Genomic DNA, 24,829 nt, shown 5'->3' on the forward strand with positions numbered 1-24,829 from the left:
TTTAACCTAGTTTCATAACTTTAAAAAGCTGATGGACAGCCTCGTCTATATACAGTATGTGTCTGTGTCCACCCCCCTGTCTGTGGTAAAGTAGAGTAGTCCATTCACTGACCCGTCACAGAGGAGACGGGGAGGAGTCAGGTTATCTGGTTGTCTCGCAGAGCCTCAGGGGACAAATGATACACACACTTTTGGAAACTCACTCAGCAAACATTACTTTGTACTTGACAGATATACACAGACGGACTTACACAGACAGACATTGCCAGTAATGTACAATGGAGTGTTTAGAGAGACATACTGTATACACTATACACATCTATTGTCCTCTTTGGAACAAACACTTTGTTAGATGTGTACTTTCACATCTAGGCACACACAGATTAGGTATTGATTAATAGATTAAAAAACACCCACACCCACAAATGCACACAGCCCAGGTAGGAGCCATGGCGTGGCACCTGCAGGATTTGTGGTTTAGTGGATAGCCTTCGTGCCAGAGTGGAGGATGGCACTGCTCACAGCTGCTGGCACTGAGGACGAGCTGGAGTACTCCTACCAGCCAGAGGAGGACCAGGAATATGTCTGTCATGAAAGCTCGGAGCAGGAGGAAAAGGAAGAAGAAGAAGAGGAAGAGGAGTATGTCTGTCTCCCCGATCATGGAAGCACAGAGCAGGAGGAGGAAGAGATGGATGAAGAGCAACAGGTTCTGTGTGAAGGTAGACTTCCTTGTAATCAAGAGCATCATCATCTGTTGTGCTCTTCTCCTTGGTTCTCGCTAGTCTGTGTGCTAGCTTGTTTAGTGTATCGGAGCTTTTGTAGCGAGATTCTTCAGTCTTAATTAATTTGTTATGAAGCTATGTGGATTCTAAAGGGGCTTATTTGATACCTGTGTAACCCTTAAGATGGTTGTCTCCTGCGGGCTGTGGCTTTATCCTGCAGGTGCAGTCCCTAATGTTAGTGTTGGTCTCAGCACTGCATGGTCCAGTTGCCTGCTAATGTGACATGTTCAAACATGGGCTTGGCTGTTTATTCCAGCTGTCACTTCAGTGCCAAGTGCCAGCTTGCTACATTTTAATACTTGTTAAAAAAAATAAAAAATAAAAGCACAGCGTTTTTAATCGCTTTGGGATTTGTTTTAGGGTTGAGTAACTATACTGAATTTTTCACAGCATGGTTAGAGAGAGCCGAGAGACAGATGATAACAGAAGAGAGATGTGTACATAAACTAAAGGTATGGGCTCATGCAGGTACAACAGAGGACTCTTCAGTGATCTGGACAGCTAAAAGTAAACTGCTAAAGCAAGCTTTTCTGCATCGAAATTCTTTTTTTTTTTTAAACAACCGTGATTGGTCACTTTGTAGTAGTTGCAGTATTTGGGTCAGTGCATGAGACAGTGAGGTTACTGTGGCATAAACATGTTTTTTTTTTATTGTGGCAATTAAGATGAATTTCAACTTGGGTCCAATAGGGAAATGGTACTCAATGATTTATACTTACATTATATTACATTTTAACAGTTCCACACGGGCTTTGGGTTATTGAATAGAATAACAAGGGCTCCTTTCTGTCTGTTGTCTTGGTGTTTGTTTGTTGTCCTTGAACCTGTGTGTTGTCTGTTGCCCAGTGGCAACAGGGGGGCTGATGGAGCCAGAACTCCAGACGTCTGGCTCCAGCCCCCCTGTGGCAACGCAGACAGACAGAAAACCAGGAGTCTGCTAATAGGTCCTTATTGAGCTTTAATTACATTTCAACTCAGAACTCTGAGTCACCAAACTGATCTATTAATAAGGTTGAACCAATATAGTTGTTTTAACATTATACTGTACCTGTTGTGGTCTAGATGGGTACTGATGAATACGACTAAACATTTGATTTCTCCTCTCCTTTGTCATCCTCCTGGCACAAGAAAGAAAGTAAGAGAGGGAGAGAGAGAGAGAGAGTGCATCAGTCTTAAGTTACCTGCTCTCCGTATAAAAGCAAGAAAACATCCAGATCACATTACAATATTAAGTTACATCTCCTTTTACTGAATGTAATGTACGTAACAGTTGCCTTCTCTAACCTCTGTCTTCACCTTTTCTATTACTGCCCATTTATGACCCAAGTGAATTAATGAAGTAAATTAGTACACACTACATTTATCGGTTTCTGCTTTCTTCTTAGCCTGCATACTATTTTTACACAGCAATAAGTAGAAGTGAAATATCTAGTGTAATTATCAAGGCTCTCTATTGGCATACAAGCTTCCATTAGTTATTTTCAGTTGTACCCCCTTATTAATCTAACTTAAGGGTTACCATGGAAATAAACCAGTTGCACCCTGTGCTATCAAGTATACAATCTCATTATAGGCGCGTGTGTGTGTGTGTGTGTGTGTGTGTGTGTGTGTGTGTGTGTGTGTTTCCTGGTTGTCGTCATGCCAGTTTGTTCCCTCGGTAACACTGTGCCTTAACAACTCACCCAGGAGAGGTAATGTGTGTGGATGTGTTTTTGTTTTTTTCACATGATCAGGTCTGTGCGTTTGTATCATGACCAAATGCTTGCAAAACTAAGGAGTTTTGGTGCTATTTAGCAAAGGTCTGCATGGTAACATGCTAAACTAAAATGGTGAGCATGCTAAACATTATACTTGCTAAAAAGCAGCATGTTAGCATGCTGACGTTAACATTTAGCTCACAGTATTGTTATGCCTAAGCACAGCCTCAGAGTATGGCAGCAGACGATTAGTGTAGACTCTTGTTCAAGTAGAATCTCTCTAGCACCTGATGAGTATGTTTGACGTGTGATGGGTTTATAGAGGGACACGGTTGGAAACCCTTGGGGGGAAAAATTGCATATGTTGAGGTGCCCTTATTTAATCTAACAAAATGCCTCTGTGAAGCTCCTCAGTGTCATGCTTGCTCATTCGACCTTGTCTGGCTGGAATAGAACAACTTATTTAATAATGGATGATAATGATGGGAAATATCCTTAACTAAAGCATAGCCAACTGTGTCCAGCAGCCATACAGTTCACTGCCTGTGATGAATGAGGATATGAAAATATGTTGTTTGCATTAGACAACGTTTTTGCATTCTGGAAGGCCTCGGAGTTATCTCTATTGTGTACGAACCTGAAATGACGTTTGTCCTTAACAAGGGTAAAATGATATTTCTGTGGAAACTGAGATAGTTATATTGTTCTTTGTTGTAATAGTGTGTACATCATATAATGTTGCTGTGCTTCCTGGTACTGTATGACACATCACACCTCTCCTCTCTCCAAGGTAGTGACTAACAACACTGTTCAAAAGTAAACCTCCTCATACTCTGATATAACCCTGAAATTCCCCACCCAGTCATACCATCTACATTGAAGTGGGAATGTAACTTTAGTACAACTCAAACTAATTGGGCAACACATTTTCTAATGAACCAACAAAACCAGTCACTCACGAGGAGCAGAGAAAATAGTTGTGTTGTGTTAGTCAGAATGTCCCTTATGGGTGTTTTGCCCTGTTTTAATTAGGACCTCTGAGGTGAATAATTCCTCCAGTCTGGATTGTTAAGTGATTTAAAGTCAGAGCTTAGAATGAGGACAGAAGGAGTTGATAATGAACGTTTACTCTTGTAGCTGAACTAGCAGGTGTGGCTCCTCACATAGACCGCTGTGTCTACATTCTGTTACTTATCTTTTCTGAATCACTTGGTATGAATAGTGAGCTGTATATGAGTATAGTAGAGGGAGTGTACTCCTTATAAGGCGTGAAAACAACGCATATATGGATGGAAGATTCTTGTTCTCAGTCCATGAATCATTTTAATGATTCATGAATTGAGAACTCCTCATGCATCATCATATATTGAGGGTAAATATTGGAAACACCCCTCTTCATAATGCAAAACAATTTAACAGCGCCATTAAGTTTATCAACATCTCTAAAACAATTTGAACAAAAAAACGTGACTAACTTAATGTAGTTACATTTTTTGTAGGGCTGCTGTATTAGACTGCATTCGTTTTAGGTAGGTGTACCTCATAAAGTTGCAAACTGGAAATCTACTTTTAAGGCAGGTTAATATGCAAAGAGGTTAATTATTAAAAAAAAAAAAGAGCATTTTAAAGAATAGGCATCAAGTCACACGTCAGTTATTGTGTATCCTACATCATATTCAACCACAAGGTGTTATATACCCTTGATGTGGATAGAAAGTAGATTTTTAAGTTATTCATGCTTTATAAAACCTAGTACAAGTGAGGTATATCTCCTGAATTGTGTTGCCTATAGACATTACAAATTGCACACTCATTTAACATATTCTGTCACCAAAAGTTTGGAGTGTAGAACATCGACTGTTTCAACAAGGGTTGTGCTATCATACAGTTATAAATACTGTAAACAAGAGCTGAAGATGTTGTTTTGCAATTATACCTTGGATAAATGTTATATCGTCACAAATGTAATACAAGGTTTACTATTGTGATTTATTATTGACTGCATCGACAAATCTTATTTCGGGTATTTTGTATTGATCCTTTTTCTTTCTTTGTCTCTGTGTCTGTGCAGTACTGTGTGCTGACAGAGTGGGCCAGATGACGAAAACCTATAGTGACATTGATGCTGTCACTCGACTGCTGGAAGAGGTAAGATCATGTCGAGTAAGATCAGTTAAAGTAGAAAAAAACACAAAGGACTACAGTATATGCAGACTGTGAAGTACTTAGGTCAAAAGTTAATATGTAGTCTGATAGTCTAAACACATGTTCCTTTATGAGGTTCATGGCAAAGGAGGTTTCATGGAACCACATCATAAAACTGTCAGCAGCTGATATTCAAATCTTACTGATTCACATAAGCTGCTGGTGAGGAACTCAGCCGGCTTTCTCTGCATGAATAAAAAATGTGAAAACAGAATGGTGTCATTGTTAAATGGACCATGACGTTTAACAATCAGCCAACCATTGACTAAACATGGTAATCAAAGATGGCACACCATCAACAAACAGACTGGAAAACCGTTTTCACACTGTGAGAGATCATTGCACTGACCTCCATTGCTTTGGTTGACAATGCATTCATATTCAACATTCAGAGTTTTGTAACACTAAACTAAACCTCCTAATCTAAATAGGTGAGGACTTGACAGTTGCTTTTGTGTTGCGCAGTATCACTTTAAGACCAGTAATAATTCCAGACATGCTGGAAAACAGGAGTGCCTGGCAGTCATGCGTACAGATTCATAATAAGCTTTTAATTATGCAGTTGTTTAGTGTTGGGTGGTGGGAGTGTTCTGGTGCATCAATGGGTTTGCATTTAGAAGACATTTGTGCTGTTGCAGTCAATAAGAGGTTGAGGTATTAAAGCTTTAGTGCGTAACTTTTTGATATTAATGAACGTCCGTTACATTCAAGCCATTGCCAAATGAGTTGATACAAAGCTCATTAAGACTATCAGCTCCACACAACTCTCTCTGTATTTCTCAGTATGGCTATGTACAGAAGATTGTGGCGTCCGGTGACTTTGCTGCGCAGAAACTCGAGTGAAGAGTCCATGTTTTTTTTATCCTCCATGTCCTCCTTGGCTACTAGCAACTGCGTGGAGGAGGGGTGGGGGTGGTGCGTGATCACAGAAGGCTGCATCATTCATCAATGTTGTTGTCATTACTTAGAATTCCTCATGGGGGTGACATAAACTATACAAAGACACTGCAGTTGTCCTTGTAGAGTAATGTGTGTGGACATTATGTTGTGATTCTGGCCACCCTCTGTTTAATTATTTATTTATTTCTTCATGCCACCTTTTCCTTGCTGAGGTTTTATTATATACGTTTTAAACTCGCTTCTGCTGCATGTCCTTTACATACATTATTCCTAGAGGACAAATTTACACTGCCATCATTTTAATATAGTATACCTCATAGTTAGGTGAAAAGATCAATACCACTCACTTATCTGTCCGTTAAATATGGGTAAGAGTGGTATCAATCTTCTCATCTAACTCGCAACAAGAAAGCAAATTAACATATTTTCCCATAATGTCAACTCATTTGTTTAATGTCTGTAATGTTTTCAACTCTTTGCTGTGAGAACACTAAACAACGCCTTTATCTCGGTGCAGAAAGAGCGTGACTTGGAGTTAGCAGCTCGCATTGGCCAGTCACTGCTGAAGAAAAACAAAGCCCTCAGTGAGAGGAACGAACTGCTGGAGGAGCAAGTAGAGCACATACGAGAGGAGGTACACGTTTGTCACTTTGTCATTTTAGTAAGAGTCGCTCCGAGGTGGTTGGGCTTGTCTTAGAACATGCAAAATCTGTGTAATGGTCTGTTGCAGTCCGACATGTGAGTTGTAGCCATGCCCTTTTTTTTTTTTTTTACTTAAATTGTCCTCTGTCTACATGTCTTCATATTATATTCCACATAAAGGTATCTCAGTTGCGTCACGACTTGTCCATGAAAGATGAGCTGTTACAGTTCTATACCAGTGCTGCCGAGGAAAGTGAGGGGGAGTCTACCACCTCCACACCGTGAGTCTCCTTTCATTCACCTCTCCTCTTCTTCTTGGTAAAATAGTATGCAGTGCAGTTTTGCATTGGAATTCAAGTGTGATGCAAAAAAAAAAAAAAAAAAAAAAAACACTCCCCTATTAAGCTTTTATAAGCTGCATGAAAGCAGTTATCAATGATTTTAGACAGATGTTAAATATTGTGTTCTATTTAGTTTTTTGTTAGAAACTACATTTTTCATTTACCCTCTAATGAATCTCTTCAGAATAATGCATTAATTATATTAAGTGTTATGAGTTTCTTTGTGGGGAAAAAATATGTAAATGTGATGGGGGGCATCACCACTACTGCTACAATGGGCATTTCACAAGGTCTTATAGCATAGTAATGGCTGACTGATTGACCTGCTGATTCACGTTTGTCTCTCGTGTGTGTGTGTGTGTGTGTGTGTGTGTGTGTGTGTGTGTGTGTGTGTGTGTGTGTGTGTGTGTGTGTGTGTGTGCGTGTGTGTGCGCGTGCGTGTGTTTACAGTGTCCGTCCCAGTGAAAACAATGTGTCATCTCCAATTGTTTTCCCCCTGGACTCGTTGCAGAAGAAACTCAAAGATCTGGAGGAAGAAAACAAGTCTTTGCGATCTGAGGTACACACACACATTCACACATAGGCTCCTGCAAACACACAATATTTTTTTTATAAATAGTTAAAAGCATAATAAGTAATGAGTGTATCCCTAGCTGTTTGTTACCACACAGAGTTTAACTTTGGCCCCTCCTCTCCAGCTCAACGGCCAGAGAGAGAGTGCAGCGTGCACAACCTGCACGCTGTTATTGGCTGGGGGTTACACACCCACGTGGGGCCCAAAGGCTCTTTGTTACCACCCATGAATGTCACAACTGACCAATAAAATTTATGAAAATAAGACACAATCCAGGCAGATGGCAGGGTCTTTGCAGATACAGACACACCACCACACACACTTCTAGTGGGTCATAACTGATGATTGAGAGGGATTACTTTTGTATTAGTCTATACATTGTTTTTAGGAAAATCTGTTACATAGTATACCTTTTAATACATTTCAGCACACGTTTTCTGCTTTGTTTTTAGAGTAAATCTATATTATTGCATTACTTACTTATTATTACTTATTATCAAAGTACAATTGCATGAAAATATTGTTTCCAAAAATGTTAAAACCCCATGTAATAGTGAGCGTTGCCAAAGTTCAAGCGAAGAATAATAATCATCAAAATCTAATTTGTCACTTTTGTTCATTTGTATAGGAAAGTACACATTATCAACATTGATATCAACACAACTACAAAACTCCTGAAGTCTGTTTAATTTATTTTGTTGGCAGCAATACTGTTTGTGTTCCTTAGAATGACTTACAGTCTATTAGTGCTTTTCTGGATATCTTTCAGGAGAAGTTATTTATTAGGGTGATTAATAATGTCTGCAGTGCATAGTATTGATTAGTTATGTCTGTTTTGTGTTTTTCAGGCCAGTCATTTGGAGACAGAAACTATCTCCTATGAGGAGAAAGAGCTGCAACTTGTCAATGACTGCGTCAAAGAACTACGTGAGTATTGGACTTACTGAAGTCATATTATGCTCAATGTTATATTTGTCAGCAACTTTCTCACTGTCTACAGGCAGTGAGGCAGTAGAGAGCCCGTTTTCTTTGTAGATTCTCACTTTTGATGAACGCCTGTTGATGTTTCCAGGTGATGCCAACGTGCAGATTTCCTCTCTGGCTGAAGAGCTGGCTAGGAGGACTGAAGATGCCTCCAGACAGCAGGAGGAGATCACACACCTCCTCTCCCAGATTGTAGATCTCCAGAAGAAGGCCAAGATGGTATAAACCTTAAACTGATTATGTTAAATATAATTTTAGTATTCAAAGAATGTCGCATTGGTTATTTATATTTTGTCTTATTAATGTCTGTGTAAAATGCAATGAGACTGAATACATTGGATGTTTTTATATACCCTCTTTTTGTCTGTGGTGTTTGTAGTATGCCGTGGAGAACGAGGAGCTGACTCAGCACTTAGGAGCAGCCAAAGACGCCCAGCGACAACTCACTGCGGAAGTAAGGCAAACCACAAAACCTGCTGCCTACCTACACTAACAATTTAACACGATAGTCTGAGTACTTATAGCACCTCCTGTGATATATGTCAGATACAACACAATCATTAAAAGCACATTTCAGACCCTCATATAACAATTACAGTACTATTGTATGGTCCAATGTGTGAATTAGAACTTCTTCAAGACAAAGCTTAACTTAACCTACATGTCAGTTTCAATCGATTTCTTCACCCTGAAAAACTTTGGATTTGTAATAAAAGACCTAAAAGCCATTAGATAGATAGATGTACATAGTTATGGATAGAAATCAATAACATCTGGATCACCACCAGTACCTAATTAAAGTCAAAGCCTGCCTGAGAACCAAATGTTATGAGAATCTATGTATTGATTTATTTATTGTGTTCCACTAACAGAAAGACAAACCATTGAAAAATAACCTCCACACCAGGTGCTATTAATTAAATCCCTAATGAAAACAGAAGTACACATGTATGTTGTAGCACAGTTGTTTGCATAACAGTTTCTTATTTCTAAATTCCTTCCAATCTCGTCTCTCTTGATCTTTCTTTTACTGTCCTCCAGTTGCGAGAGTTACAAGATAAGTATGCAGAGTGCATGGAGATGCTGCACGAGGCTCAGGAGGAGCTGAAGAACCTGAGAAATAAAACTCTACCACTCAGCACACCGAGGCGTTTCCATTCTCTGGGTCTGTTCCCAATGGTGAGCTTCTATTCTTTAACATGTCTGTCGGAATCACAGCATCTCCATGGTTTCAGTTGCTACAAAATCATTTTACCTTTTTTTGCCTTCTTCTCCAGGACTCTCTGGCAGCAGAAATAGAGGGCACCATGAGGAAGGAACTTCAGATGGATGATCCAGATGTAGAAGAGCAGAGGTATATCCAATTAAGAACCTGGCTCACCTTAAAATGAAAACATAAAAAGTTATTATTATTATTATTATTATTATATAGTTGTTAATGACTAACTTCAGTGAAATGTTCAGGGTTGATATACTAAAACTCTTAGGCACTGTTTACACGACAACGCTCGCGGGTGAAAACGACTAAATATTTTATCAGATCTGCCTTTTGTTTAGACGGCGACGGCGTTTTTGGGGCTTAAAAACGCAAAAAAGTGAAACCACTCTCCAGAGTGGAAATCTAAAAAACGCTCCACCGTCTTGTTCCCGTCTAAAGGGTAAAAACACATAAGTCCTGCTCCCATATTTCTTTACGCCCATGGCCACTCCGCTGTTGGGTATCCACAGCCTGCCTATACTTGGTCCGGACGGCTTTCAGCTTTGATGATATCTGACTTTTACAGATAGCGTCTTTCTCGTGTGGATATGACGTCCCTCCAGGTACAGGATACTGCTGAAGAAATTCGGTCCATATGTCTGTATATTTTGACTTGCACGACTCCCAGTCCATGCCCTGTTGTGCCTTTGTGGCGTTGTAATCTAAGGTTGTTTGGAGCAATAACTCCACCTCCTCGTCTGTCCAGACAAAATTGTCAGCTTTTGTTGTTCGATTCACCATGTTTTGCGCTACTAGGAAGAGAAGTAGAAGGAAGGTTCTACGCAGGCGCGCTGACTTGGTGGTGTTGTTGTGTGGCAGTGCTTCACACTTCCACCTAGCTGCCTGGTGTGCATACTACATCGAATTTCACACACTTTTGCGTCACCATATGCATGCAGATTTCCCCCCAAAATGCTCGTCTAAACGCAGACTAAAAAGTGATAACGCAACGCCACGTTTGCGTTTTCTCTTCAGATAGTTTCCGTCTAAACATAGCCTTAATTCAATATATATGTGATTATGTTTCTCCAGACTACACCCAAAGCGGGTGTTCCAGACAGTGAAAAACCTGAACCTGATGCGTCAGCAGCGTTCATCGCTAGCCCCCTCCCCCCTCAACATCCCAGGCTCCAATCAGACATCATGCCTCACCTCAGGGCTCTCCAGCAGGGTGGGCACGCCACGCTCCAACTCCATATATGGCAGCGAGACGGGAAGTGGGATCATCCTGGACAATCGGACTAGTAGTATCCTGGAGGGTCCAGATGATGGGTACGGACATATCGACTCTGTAACATACATTTTGGATTGTTATACTTTAGTGTTGGTTTCTTCCTCTTTGTCTCCAGTAACTAAGGACATGCCACTCAACTCTGTCAATTTTTTCTGTGTTTATTGGTAACCTTGGTGTTTGTTAGCGTTTTTGATTTATTAGGATTTCTGTTAGGTTTATCTGTTTGGTGCATAGTAACTCTCTAGCCTAAGTTTTAGGTTTCAGTCATTAGGTCCTGCCTTTTTTTATTAATATCTGACACAACCGAGCAACTGAGTTTTACGAAATAACAAAATAGAGAGACATAAGTGCTTTTAAAAAATCGTCTCTGAAACCAAACAATGTCCCCCTGTCCAGGTCAGAGGACTCTAACAAGCGGACCCCTGGAACCCCAGGGACCCCGGGCAGCAGGGACCTGGAGGCAGCCCTGCGACGTCTGTCTCTCCGCCGAGACAACTACCTCTCAGAAAAACGCTTCTTCGAGGATGAGAGGGCGAGAAAGCAGGCTTACTTGGCCAAAGAGGAAGAAAAGGGAGGCGAAGGAAGTAGTGGAGGCCTGGCGACACCGACGGAGAGCCTGTTGTCGCTGTGCTCACATCCCTCCTTAGGAAGCGCCTGGTCGGGGTACTCATTCACAGCCAGATCCTACCTGCCGGATAAGCTGCAAATTGTAAAGCCACTAGAAGGTGATTATTCCTCTCAGAGGCACAAGTCCTCTAATCCTCCACATAATGAAAAAGAGAGTCAAAATCAGAATGCCTTACACAATGACAACAAAAGTTTTCAGAACTGTCAACAGAATCCAAACCAGAGCCTGGCACACAATTCAGATAGATTTCTACACACTCCCCAAAGTTACACTCAGATGAGTCAGACCCAATCCCAGAACCAACAGCAGAATCATTATTTGATTTTGCATCACCGCAGTCAGTCCAAAATCTTTCTGAGTGCCTCACAGGATTCTAAGATCCTGCAGAGGAGCTCCAGTCTGTCGGAGCTGAGCAGCGGGCCGAGCTCCCAGCCTCCCCTCAGAGCTCCGCTGGCTTTAGTCACAGGCCTGCTGGAGGTGGTGGAACAACAGGAAGGCAGTTTAAATCTCCAGCACTCGTTTTACTTCAGACATACACAGCCACGCTGCTGGTTTGAAATATAGAATATTAGACAGCCTGCTGTGTGCTGATGGTTTAAAACATTCAGTCTGTCAAAAAAATCCATTAACACCTCTTTATATTTTACATAGAGAAATGTGCTGTATATCTTTTTAAAAGCAGATTTGAGTGTTGGTTTTATCATACAGATATATATATATATATATATATATATATATATATATATATATATATATATATATATATATATATATATATATATATATATATATAGCATTTGCATTGAGTGAGTCAGTATGTTGTACTTTAAACGGTACTTCATGTATTTATTCAACAAATTTTTCTCATGCCTTGTTTTTTTTTAATAGGCTATTTATTATCCTATGATTATTTATTGCCATAGTGTAGTTGAGTTAATGTGGAGTGTGTAGAGTTAAATTGTTGATATATATTTGCTAGCACATTACATTGTTGGGCTGGCCAAAAAAGCAAAACAGCCTTAAACCTGAAGATATTTTTGTTTAGCCTTTAACGTATTTATCACTTTAAAAATTATGTCCACTAAAGAAAGACAAAAAGTGAAAAAAACTGCTGGCACAAAGATATTTTCTGTTTTGTGGCACCACCTAGTGTTCAAACTCAGTAACACTACTTGGTGCATGGTAGGAGTGAAAGACAAAAAATGTGTTTAATTCCAAGTCTAATGATGGTTTGTCGAGATGTCATGAATAATCTAGAATCTCTCAGATTTTTGTTTTTCTAATTTCTTTGTGACCTCAGATTATTTGCATGAGTGTTCTGCCTTCATAATCATATACATAATAAACCAGGTAGTCAACAGTCCAGAAGTAGAAGAATTTTGACGTATACCTACTGTGTGAGCCTTTAATGTAGTAAAACCAATCCACAGATTGCTCTGCTACATTAGTGCCACACTACTGTGTCTGTCCATCCCTTTCACTCCTCTTTTGTTCGCCTTTTCTTTATTTTTGTTTTGTCTTGTCTGCACTTTACTACTTTTTCTGTTCAACTTAGCTTTTCTTTGTTGAATTCTTAAATAAAATATTCCTAATTTTCTCACCTTCCAATTTCTCTTTCTTTTGTGTTCGTCTTGTGAGCGTGTGTACTGACATCCAAAAAACAACCATTCATTGGACTTGAAATGAGACCAATTTACTAGGTTCAGGATGCTTAATAAATACAAAGACATCGCCTACTGTGGCATTCAATGTTGCTGCAGTATGTGTATACAATTTCAGTGTTGTATGTGTATAAAATATGCCTTTGCCTGTCTGTGTGACTAAATGTGACATGGATTGTGTGACTGTTTATATGCATAACTGTGTCCCCTCTGGGGGGGGTGTGTGTGTGTGTGTGTGTGCGTGCATCTGTCTCTGCATGCAAGTGTTTATATACAATATATCTGCCTGTAAACAGCTGAAATATATTTTTGATCTATGTTTTTACACATTTAAACATAGAAATGACATTTACTGAACAGATGTTAATATGCCTACACTAAAGTGCTGAGACATTATCCAGTGAAGCTAATGTGATTTGGGTTGGATAGCAGTATTAAGTTCAGTGAAGCAGGCCTGTCAGTTTTGCAATGTGCCTCCCTTCTTTCCTTTTTGTGAGAGCCCCCTTAAGCAAGACAACCCCCTTCACAACCACTTATAGTTGCTTAGTAACCACAAGTTGAACATTGCAGAAGGCAGTCACTTAATTTGTGCACTGACCTATTGTATACCAATACCAACATACCAATTTTTAGATATCATTTAACCTAAGATAACAATGTAAAAGTGCGAACGCTAATAGCTAGTAATTTGTAGTGTTACAAACCAGTTTTTCAGGGTTGAAACATGAAACATCCTTTGGTTCCACATTTGAAACCGTTTTCAGGAGAGCATTTTCAGACAGATTTAGATAACATGAGTTTTTCTGACTTTTTTTTCCAGGCTCTGCTACCCTCCATGCATGGCAGCAGCTGGCTCAACCCCACATGGGAGCTCTGCTTGATCATCGGCCTGGTGTGGTCACAAAGGGCTTCTGCACTTTAGCACACGAGCAGGAACAGGAAGACGGCTGGCACCTGGACCAACCAGAGGAGGACGAAGTTTCATGTGACTCATTCACTGGCTTATCAGGAGAGAGCTCTGTTCCCATGGACCGGCCTTGCTCTACCTCTTCTCCCTTTGTCTGCTGCATCAACAATGGAGACGTTGATGACCGAAGCCAATTGGATACGTTGCAAGGAGACGTATGCAGGGCAAGAGAAGCGATTCAAGTCAAAGATGGACATGTTGCAAACATGCCTCTTTCCTTCTCCTGCCCCTCCCCTTCTTCTTCTTCTCCTCCTCCTCCTCCTCCTCCTCTCCCCTCTTCTTCCGAGATGAACGGGCACGTGGACCTCAAGGAGCTCCAGGCCTTACAGCCCGCCACAGTGGACCGTTTGTCTGGTGAGGGAGCACTTAGCTGAGGTCACTGCACTGCATCCACCCACCCTTGTAACCCTGGAGCATGGGGATAAAGGGGAGGGAGGTGAAGAGGAAGGGTGGGAGGGTGAGGGAATTGGGAAAAGCATTCATTGGACATCTCACAACCCCAATGTGACGTCCCTTCCTGCACGCTCACGTGCACACACCTGCACACTCATCCCACCGGCAGTCCTTGTGTGTGCAGCCATCGAACCCCATCAAAACAGAGTACATGGTTTTTTTTGTTCATCAATTTACTTCAGTTTCCATCTTCGTAGTCCTTCTTCTCAGTTCACATTTTCTTTCACTGCCACACTTTGCTTTATTTTAACCAATCACATTTATGTTTCCATTTTCCACCATACCTATCCTCTTCAAGAAGACTATGATTTTAGGGTGTCTTTTACAATTTTAATAATCTCTCTCGATGGGGACCTGCAGCACCTGCACACAGTTTTCGTGTAATTAATAGAAATTTGATTAGATTAATATTTTGGCACTCATAGTATTTATTGGCACTCATAGTATTTATTTAATGTATTCTAGCAGTCAACACTAAAACACAATGTACCACACAAACACATGCATGCAGAAATATCAAGGCTTGAGTCCAGTATGTGGGCACGTACGTGTATATCAGGTGTTAGTGCAGCTGTCCAAGTCACATGAACAGAACATCCACGGCTGGTTAATATTAGTTGACTTTTAGCTGTGGTGTACGGTCACCTTCGTATACACATGATAGGATTTATTTATGGATTTTGTTTTAAAGAAATCCAAGGTTAAAATGTTAAAGTGATGACAAAACACAAGACATAACATGAAATTAAACAACAAAATCAATCACTGCAAATTAAATAAACACCCACATCAAAAGTACAACAATTTGATGGTTGGAAGTAAAAATGTCACCGAACATGTAATAAAAATGTGACTCTATTCCAGTCCTGACCTGTCTTCTATAAGCCCCCCTGTTTTTCAGCAGCTGGATGTATAACTAGCCCTGGCATTAGCTATACTAAGTATGTACCATTGTTATCTGTGAACACAAATATTGAGACATGATGCTGCTTCGGAATCCAAGGGGATGCATTTAATATTACCGAATAATTATTTTGCTTCACCTGCAGTTTGTTTAAAAGAAATTAGTTGTCAAACCACTATACCAATCTGAACAGGCTTTATCAAAATGACACTGTTTCAACGATGACACAAATAGTAGCCTTAAGAGAAAAGTTAACAAAAAGTTTGCCAGCACTCTTAAATGGTGCAAGGTCTACACACATTTTCTTCCAAACAAACAAAACATTTGAATGCTGAATTTACTACCCGAGCACACATTCTTGGAAAAACTCTTTTACATTTCAGTGTTTTGGCTGCTAATTATTACTCAGTTTCATCTTACTGTGGTGGGCTTTTACTTTAGTGCTAGTCTGTTATTTCCAGTATTTTCTTGCTTATGAATCATCATTCAGTCTATTCAGTACAGTACAATACACACTGTATAGGACATCATGCCAGATGCATCTGGGTGTAATAGCCCATACAATGTGTATTATACCTCACTTTCTTCTCTAGTGAATAGATTTCATAAATTCATTAACTTTTTTCTTTTGCTAAACTTTTGCTATCTAAAAGATGTGCTCAACGTTTTTAGACAAAAGAAGTATGCAAATTTGCCTACAGCAAGACTATGTATAAACATCACAAAAGGAAGTAATATAATACAAACCACAAGGCTACATGTGTAGTTTACTGAAAGCATGGGTTTCAGTAAACTATTTTTTAAAACAATAGTCAAACATCCATATGTACACGGACACAGTTTTTACTTGCTGTGATCATTCCTGAGTCCTATTCACACTGGCCATTACAAGATCATTTCCTCATGTGCTATTAATGTAAGTTATCCCCTTGTTCCATGAAAACATACATTGCAAAGTTCATCTGACATTAATATAAAGCTTCAGCCGTCTGAGTTTGTCAAGTCAAGTGGTTATCTTCCAAGGTTATAGTCTTTTTAGTATGAAATGTCCGCTTGTAATGGCCAGTATGAACAGGAGGAATGATTACAGCTGTCATTGGGAGCAACACAATATCAAAAGAATGCTGTTGGCAAACTCTGGGTGCCCACAGTGCACACCCCATCACCAATTCAATGTCTTAGGAATTCAGGAGCTAATGTATGCTGGTGCTTTTGCTCGGGGCTCATACTATAATCATGGTCTATTTTTTCTCTACTTGGTGTACAGTGTTTTTGCAGTGTTGCCTGGTACCCTTTGTCTGTCCTAACTGCCTTTTTCTGTGTTTTATTCTCCTTCCCTCCCTTTTCCAGTTAATTACCCAGGGAAGTGTATGTCCCATACTAGCTCTACATACACCTTCACCACCTGCAGGATTCTCCACCCCTCTGATCAGCTGACCTCTGTGTCACCAAGGTAAACACCTTCAATACCAGACTACTTTTTATTACTGTTGAACTGTATTCAGTTTTAAAATGTCTGCGATATTGTTTAGTCCTTAGTACAATAGAGTGTAGTGTACACTTATGAACACATGATGGCAGATGGAGTCATTGCTCTACCTGGATTTCATTTTTACATTTAAGTTTTATCAAATGGCACATTAAGGAGAGAGCGCTGCTGCTACTGTAAACAGGAAGCCTTACGAAGAAAATTAATGACGACCTACTGTAGTACTGTAGTAACAGTTAATGTCTGAAATCTTTATTTTGTACTGTAAATCAAATAGCAGCTTCTCGGCCAAGGAGCAAATCCCCCTCTTGTTCCCCTCCAATAGATTTTGAGGCAGGGCTACTTTGATGCCTCAGCACCTGGCTGACTTCTCTCTGTGTCCATGCTGTCTGATTGGCCTTGGCAGGTCATGTGATGAGGACGATGAAGTGGAATTGTATCATATGGTTGTCATGGCCGGAGTAGAGCAGACCCATTGAGTGCACCCACTGGGGTGCACATGGGTGAGGCAATGCATGGGCGTGCATTCCTAAAGACTGTGGGTGTGTGTAAAGCAGAATAACAAAAGCTATTTGCCCCAACTCCCCAGATAGTTACATTGTGGGCCTACATGTAGGCTAGTTTGCCTCTAATGTTCCCAGGCAACATGTTGCTAACTAACAATTCAGCTTCTGACACAATGCTATGACTCCAATCACTGATCAAATCTAACTTTGTGAGGATTTGAGCATGGATGCTCATTCTTGCCCTTTGAGAACAGTATATGGTAGATATAATCTAATCAAAGGTCCAATTCCTACCTTTCAGAGCTTTTAACCACATCTAGCAACTTCATTCAGCAAAAGGAACTGGCTCAGGTGTCATCACGTGACTTTAATCTGGTCCTTCCGTCAGTTGATAAGAATTTGGCGCATACATGGAGATTCAAATCCCTGTCTGAATTCGAGGCCAGTGCCTCTGGCATCAGATGTCAGGGATTCAGCATCTACAACAAGCCATTCAGCATGTGAGGTTCTATATACGACCTTCAGAACCATTTGATTTTTCTGCTATGTTCGTGGCTCTCTGCTTGTCTGTGCTCACAACGGAGTGCTACACAACACACGCCACTATATCAACGACGACTGGCGGGTTAAATCGGCTGTCGTACACACAGAGTATGCCAGGCAGATGCTCACAGGTAGATGCGGTGACAGGCTCAGACATACATTGTGGAGATTTACCGGTCACGTGGTGTGCAAGCGGTTCTAGGAAAGTGGCTGCATGTTTCCATGAAATTGCACAGAACATCGTAGCTGCGTCACCGGTCTTCAGCTGTTGGGAGATGTAATAGTTGTTTGCTGCTATATTAATGTTCATAATCTCATAACCTTTAAGACCTTGCTGGTATACCCAAAAGAGGGAAAAGTGTAGGAAAAAAGGCAAGGACCCAGGACTAGAGACCTAACCATCCACTGAAGCAAAATGTCAGCGGATGTCCGAACACTAGACCCAAAACCAGTCACAGCACTGGCTGGGAGAAGATCATTTACTGCTTTGAATCAGGAGATGATATAATCAGTGTTGGGGAAGTTACTTTTAAAAAGTAGTTTTTGCTCGTTACTCGTTACTTCTTAAAAAAGTAATCCATTACTTTACTTAGTTACCTCCTATGGAAAGTAACTTACTTTACTCGTTACTTTTAAAAGCAGGCATCTCTGGCAGAGACTGAAGTTAATCATACTAAAACTATCTTTGACCATAAAGTCAATCTCTGGTTTATCAGTGAAGTGTCTGAACTACACTGCAGACTGGATTCTCTACTCACAGAGTGACGGCTGATTCATTATGAACGAGTCCAGCGCGGGTTGAATACATATCGGCAGGTCATCGGTGTTCCCGGTGTTAGTGTGTATGTAATGTCTGTATCGACTTGTACCGGTCGCGCAGCCACGATGGTCCGTGCATTGTCGTAGACACATGCAGCCTCTTTTCTGGAAATCCTTGCGTGTCCGTGCAACCGACACAAGTCCACAGCGGTCCGCTGCGTTTGTTATATGGTTATATTATAGGTTGTCAGCTTTGTGTGTGCCTGGCTCAGAGCGCCGTCTAGCAAAAAGCCACGAAGCTTAAAACGCTCTCAAAAGTTAGCGTTTGCTGCTTCTCGCTTGCCATGATTGCTCTGCTACCAGCCTCTGTCACGTCCCGTGTGGAGCTTGTGAGCGTGCAGCTGAGAAGGCAGCGTCGCTGTCAAATCTGTCCCTGGGAAAAGTAACGTTGCGCCAAATTGAATAGGAACTACGTTTTGTTACCAAATGTTCAGTAGTAGCGCGTTACACTACTTTTTACCCGAAAAAGTAGTTACGTTACTGTAACGCGTTACACCCAACACTGGATATAATCCTAGTACATGACCACTTTGCAGGTCATGTGATGGCACCTGAGTCAGAGAATTTTGTGCTTAGTTTCTTTTAACTGTGTAGTTTCACTAATAATTGACTTACTCTGTGGTAAATAGTCGGTGTATAAAATGTGTCTGTAAGCCTTAATGTTCCTGACTGTGATTATCATTTCAAATGTTATTTGTCACTGACGATGGGGCTGCCTATGACAAATAACTCAGTGGTTTTATGCAGATTTAGATGAGGCCTAAACTGATCTCCACATCCCAGTCTCCCAAACAGGAGAACAATTTAATTCCTGCATGGTTATGTTTTAGTTCAGTCCATAACATGTTCAATGAGTGTTAATTGTCACTAAAAGCCAAGTACTAAGACTTGATAACTAATGTCCACTTATTTGTCTCATTTCCCATACTGTTTCTCATGCTCCATGCACATCCATGGCCTCTGTTCCTCTGCTCTTTCCTCCCTCTCTCCACCCCCTTCTCTCCCCTTACTCTTCCATCTCCAGCTCAGCTCTTGCTTCTTGTCAGAGCAGTGCTTGCATCGGCACCCCTACCACCACCTCCTCTCCTATACCCTTCTCTGCCCCACATACACCTTCCTACACCCCCTGCTGCACCCCACGTCGCCTCTCCCTCTCCCTTTCACTAGCTGAGTCCTCCACCAACCTTAGGGACTCCACCAAGACCACCAGCACCTCCCTTGGCCTGGTGCGCCTCCTGCTGGAGCGTGGAATTTCTGCGTCAGTGTATGACCCCCGCAGCTGGGACCGAGGGTTCGACGCCAGCGGAGCTTCAACGCCCGTGGGAGGAACGCAAGCGCGAAGGAGCACCGACACACCAGAGGAAACTGAACGCAGACGAGTGGAGAAACGCCCAGACAGCCTCCTCTTCCAGCCCTCCACCCCACCCAACTCCCCTCTTTCTAAATCTGCCTTTTCTACCACCACCCGTCCAGCTTTTCAGTTCAGCCCTTCCACCGATGACCCGCCATTTTATGACACCTTCCTTGCCTCGAAGCCGGCTCGTACCATTCTGAGGGAAGTGCTTGGGGAGGCGGAGAGGGAGCGAGGGGGGCAAACAGATGACGACAGCCAAACAGAGAAGCTGAACCTGCGACTTGTGGACAAACTAAAACGTTTCCGCACCCTCTCCCATCATGCTGGTTCGGTTCCATCTGGGAGTACTCTATTAGCCCCCTTTGGCTCTACTGGACTGGGGAACAGTGCACTAGGTGGGGGGCTTCCAGGTTTAAATGCAGGCCTGAGGAGGAATCGAAGCTATCCTGCCATGGTAGGGGCCAGTATGGCTATGAAAGACCCAGGAGGCCCCCCCAGCGCAGAGATAGTTATACCACATATGATGCAAACCCCACATACCCAGCACACAGTGCACACACAGGAAATGGACAAAATGCAAAGAAATCACACACTGGCCGTACCACAGACACTACATGAACTAGAATCATCACAGACGATAAAACCGAGACGCACCAGGCCAAGCGACGGATTGTGGTATTTAACATGCAATGACCAACACAGTGACGATGAAACTGGGACATAATAGGAGATATTCAAAACCAAATAACCTACGTGACTATATAGACATCCTTCAGCTATAGAGTATGCCCAGACCAAACAGCTAGAGTGATGAGCAGTGCAGTCCACCTACAGACTCAACTAAACAATCTCTCCTAACCAGTCCAGTCTCTGTATTTCAACAATCATCAGTGAACTGAATTAAATGGTGGTGAATAAGTAGTGTCTGACACTGTTACACTGTGTTATATCCATATACTGTCAGACCAGACTAATGATGGAGTATGTTGCCTTCCTCTGTGTCCGTTGTAATTGTATATTGTATATGCAATATACTGTATCATATAATGTTAAAGGCCCAATCTGGTGGAAGTACTGCAGAGCCTCTTTTTAGTCTCATGTCCCTTCTCAACCTGTATGAGTGCACTTTTAAAAAAAAAATAAAAAAAAAAATTTTAATTTCAAAAGTACAGTACTGGCCTGAATATAATTGTTTTTTCTTCAGATTATTTATTAAGAAATGGTAGGGTGTATATTCCAGGACTACACCGTTATGCGTTCACTCAGATGTTACTGTTACTGCACTTTAAAATAGGGCTGTGTCATGGGTAGTCTGTAGCTTTAATGTCGCTAGGCTAGCAAATTTCTACAGTGGTACTGCAACACAAATCTCCAGAAAGCATTACCGACCATCATAAACGACACATTTGTAGTCTTTGTCTTTTGAATTAAATATTTGTAAAAAGTGCACAAGGGGAATATCTTGTAAATCATGTTATCCCGGTGTTTAGTCTATGGTACGAGTAAAACTACAGCTGTAGTAAAGCTGGCTGCTAGTCCTGAATGGGGCTAGCCTATTACCAAACCCTTTAAATGAATTAAACAATGTAAGAAAATTAACCAAAGTGAAAAACATTGTCAGCTTATATTCAGGCCACAATGGTATTTTTAAACAATTGATTACACTGGAGTTATATGGTCACGTACAATGGCATTGGCACTAGAGATTATTTTCTACCAGCAACTCTTTTTTTCCCCCCCTCTCTGTATGTACTGTATGTAATCTGTAATTTCAAAAATACTCCAGATTGGGCCTTTAATGTGTGATCTTGATGTGACTCACTGTTCTTATGTGCCTAAAAACAGCTAACACACTGTATCTCATTGGAGTATACAGTAGGTTTGTATTATTTGATTACTTTATTATTTGAATGCAGTAGAGAGAGCGTAAATGAGAATAACCTACTGAGGCCCCACACATGCTCATTTGTGTCTATTTTTGGCTCATTGTTTTTGTCTCCTAATGAGTTTGGGCTCATTTATAATCCACAGGGACATGTAGCACATTAACGGTAATGCAGAACAGGTCCAGCTATACAGACACCTGTTAACACTGTGACTACAGAAAACAAGAGACAGACCTGCAGAAAAACACAAAACTTGCTTAGTCAGATTCACCTTTTGCCTGTGTAAACCTGGATCACATACTGTATACATACACACAACACAATTTATTTTGTCAAAATCAAACAAGCGTGTGGATGAAAAAATAGCAATATTAAGCATTATAAAACATTTATGTTTCTGAATGTAACTGTAAAATGAGTGACTTGAAATATCCAAATGTTGGTTCTAAAGAGCAAGAGACTGAACTTGTATCACAGTTTGTTGCTAAAGGGAAGTTTTTGGTATCACTGACTCAGTTCCAGTGTCCACCCTCGGGAACGCCCAGACATCATCTACACTTTCCATAAATCTTACTAAGCTATATTTGTGAAGAGAGCAACACTAAGTTTTACTAACCCAGATTTGACATCTGACCTATTAAGATCGATCCCTTGTAGCCCCATGCTGATCACGTAGGTGTCGGTTAAAGTCTGAAGTTGGATATTGGGACTGGGCCACTGACTGTTTGTCTGACCGGAAGTGAATGAAAGGACAAAATAGCTGGCTATGATGCTGGCAGTGATCTGTTGAAATCCTTAATGATTAAGGGGTTAAACTAGCAATGTTATTGAGTGGCAGATTAATAATCATTAAATATATTTATTAAATCCTTGGATTATTAGAAGCACGCATACCTGAAGGTCCATTGTAAATGTTTAGGTGAAGAACTGATTGTATTTATATTTTTAACGGTTGCACTGACATTTTAAATCATTTTTCATTGGACGGTTTGTGTTAGCTAGTAAAATGGGTTCATAGAACTATTTCCATTTAAAACAATGGGTACAGTTAGTTGTCTACAAGCTTACAACACATTGATGCTGTCCATTGCTTTATAACAGTTGCACATTTTGGGGGGGGTGGGGGGCGCGGGAGATTTACAGTATTTAAGAATGATACCAAGTGCTAAGACTGAAGCAACAAGAAGTTGGTGTGTGTGTGTGCTTGCTGTTCTGTGTGTCAACTGAATCATCTGAATGTAAGTTATTACAAACAGTAATCCTGCTGTAGGGCCATATACTTGTGTACAGTATGTTGATTTATCTTCAATTTGTGTTGACCTCAGAAGGGAAACTATTATTACATTGTAAATGTATGCAACACATATAGTCATGCTAATTTTTTTTTTTTTTTTTAAAAGGTAAACCGTAACAGTAGAACACAAATACAGGGAATTAAGTTGTTTATTTTCAGTATAAACTTTTCTGTTCAGGGACTGAAGTGTTCTATTCTACAGAACAGACTGTACCATCAATAAAAATGAATACATGAAGACTGACTTGTTTCCCTCATTTAGCATAGAATAATGCAGTCATGCAGTTATCACCTGGTTTTAAAATCCGTCCTAAGTGATCTACAGTGCACAGAGTCCGACTTAACTTTGACAGGATGTGAAAGATTAGCTGATTTTATATTTCTGGTTCAAGAATGCTGATCATATGCTCTTTGCTATAGAAGTCTAGGGACCAAGTTGTCAACTCTGAAGGGCCATTACAGTAAATACATATAAATCACTCCACGTAATGCAGCTCGGTGATATGGTTGAAATCAGTGTCACATTAATAAGAGATTTTCTGGAGCGACCTCTAGCTCACCCAGTAAGAGCGTGCGCCCTATGTAGGCTGAGTCCTCTGCAGCGGGTTCGAGTCCAACCTGCGGCCCTTTGCTGTGTGTCATCCCCCATCTCTCTCTCCCACCTTTCCTGTCTATCCGCTGTCACTTTCAAATAAATGGAAAAGCCCCAAAAATAATCTTAAAAAAAAAAAGAGAGATTTTCTGATATATGCCACAATATGACAAATGCATGAAATCAATACAAGGTGAAAATACTGAATTACTTACTCCCGTCTAGACGACTAAAACTCTCTGCGTCTGCCACCAGACCTCAGCAGCTTATCGAGACAGTCTCATGTTTAACTTCGCCACTCTACTTCTCCCTTCACGACACTGGCTCCCTGGTAGAGATTGCATTCGAGTATGCAGTGCAGTAAAGGGAACGGCTCCTTCATACCTCCAAGCCAGTATCAAACCCAACGCTTCCTTCAACACGACCATTGCACTCTTTTGCCTCTGCAACTCATTCTCCTTTGGGCACAAATAAGCTAACCTGACGAGCTAGATGGTTTGTTTACTCTTGCAGTTATGGTTAATGAAATGTCCCAATTCATAAACATAATACTGTATATTGATGGAGCTACTGGTTCTTGTGAATAGCACAAAAGACTACAGAGCATTGAGTAACTTGTGTAGCTCCTTTGCAGTTACAGCTGTATTCCACAGGGAGGCAGTGTGTCTCAGAGAACAGAACTGACAGTTGGTGTAAACACAAACCATAGCCAACTCTAAGCATGGAAAAGAAAGCAAACAGCACTGGGAGATTATGAAAGACACCCAATGTTGATGTAGCAAATCCATGCTCCCCCTGTCTCATAACGAAGCTCAGCAGATCTTTCCTACAGGCTTCTCCATCCTGTCTTCCCTACAGGGTATCTCAGTGAAGATGATCAGACGCCACACTGAGTGCACTACTGCCACTATTCTCTTCAATGATAAACTAATGTTACAGATGCAAAGGCAACTTATTGATTTGTAGGTTGAAAACCATTGGAAACATGGTTATAATTTGTTGTTATCTACTTGTGTATCTAATTGTTGTGGCAAACCAGATGGAGACAGAAAACATTTAAATTATGTATTGGAAGAATAGTGTTTATGTCCTCTTTCTTTATAAACTGATTCTCAA

The 24,829-nt window shown here is 40.9% G+C and overlaps 1 protein-coding gene across 9 annotated transcripts in view; it reads left to right on the top strand.

Moving 5' to 3' along the window:
• The window catches only part of trak1a (trafficking protein, kinesin binding 1a), a 51,732-nt gene extending 28,377 nt beyond the window's left edge, over positions 1–23,355 (top strand). For 5 of the 9 annotated variants that reach the window (XM_031278316.2, XM_036006517.1, XM_031278313.2 and 2 more), the window contains 14 exons: positions 4,551–4,627; positions 6,102–6,218; positions 6,407–6,507; positions 7,018–7,126; positions 7,990–8,068; positions 8,214–8,344; positions 8,505–8,579; positions 9,167–9,304; positions 9,403–9,479; positions 10,416–10,655; positions 11,014–11,342; positions 13,727–14,227; positions 16,581–16,683; positions 19,612–23,355. In XM_031278316.2, the coding sequence (XP_031134176.1) occupies positions 4,577–4,627; positions 6,102–6,218; positions 6,407–6,507; positions 7,018–7,126; positions 7,990–8,068; positions 8,214–8,344; positions 8,505–8,579; positions 9,167–9,304; positions 9,403–9,479; positions 10,416–10,655; positions 11,014–11,342; positions 13,727–14,227; positions 16,581–16,683; positions 19,612–20,665 (3,105 nt within the window). In that variant the 5' untranslated portion in view covers positions 4,551–4,576 and the 3' untranslated portion in view covers positions 20,666–23,355. Of the gene's footprint in view, positions 1–173; positions 720–4,550; positions 4,628–6,101; positions 6,219–6,406; positions 6,508–7,017; positions 7,127–7,989; positions 8,069–8,213; positions 8,345–8,504; positions 8,580–9,166; positions 9,305–9,402; positions 9,480–10,415; positions 10,656–11,013; positions 11,343–13,726; positions 14,228–16,580; positions 16,684–17,125; positions 17,262–19,611 lie in introns of those variants that run through there. The other 4 variants (XR_004101323.2, XM_031278318.2, XM_036006518.1 and 1 more) reach the window with 4 other exon arrangements.
• The last annotated feature ends 1,474 nt before the right edge of the window (positions 23,356–24,829 follow it).

This window comes from Sander lucioperca, chromosome 10 (genome assembly GCF_008315115.2).
Source record: "Sander lucioperca isolate FBNREF2018 chromosome 10, SLUC_FBN_1.2, whole genome shotgun sequence".
NCBI classification, from domain to species: Eukaryota; Metazoa; Chordata; class Actinopteri; order Perciformes; family Percidae; genus Sander; species Sander lucioperca.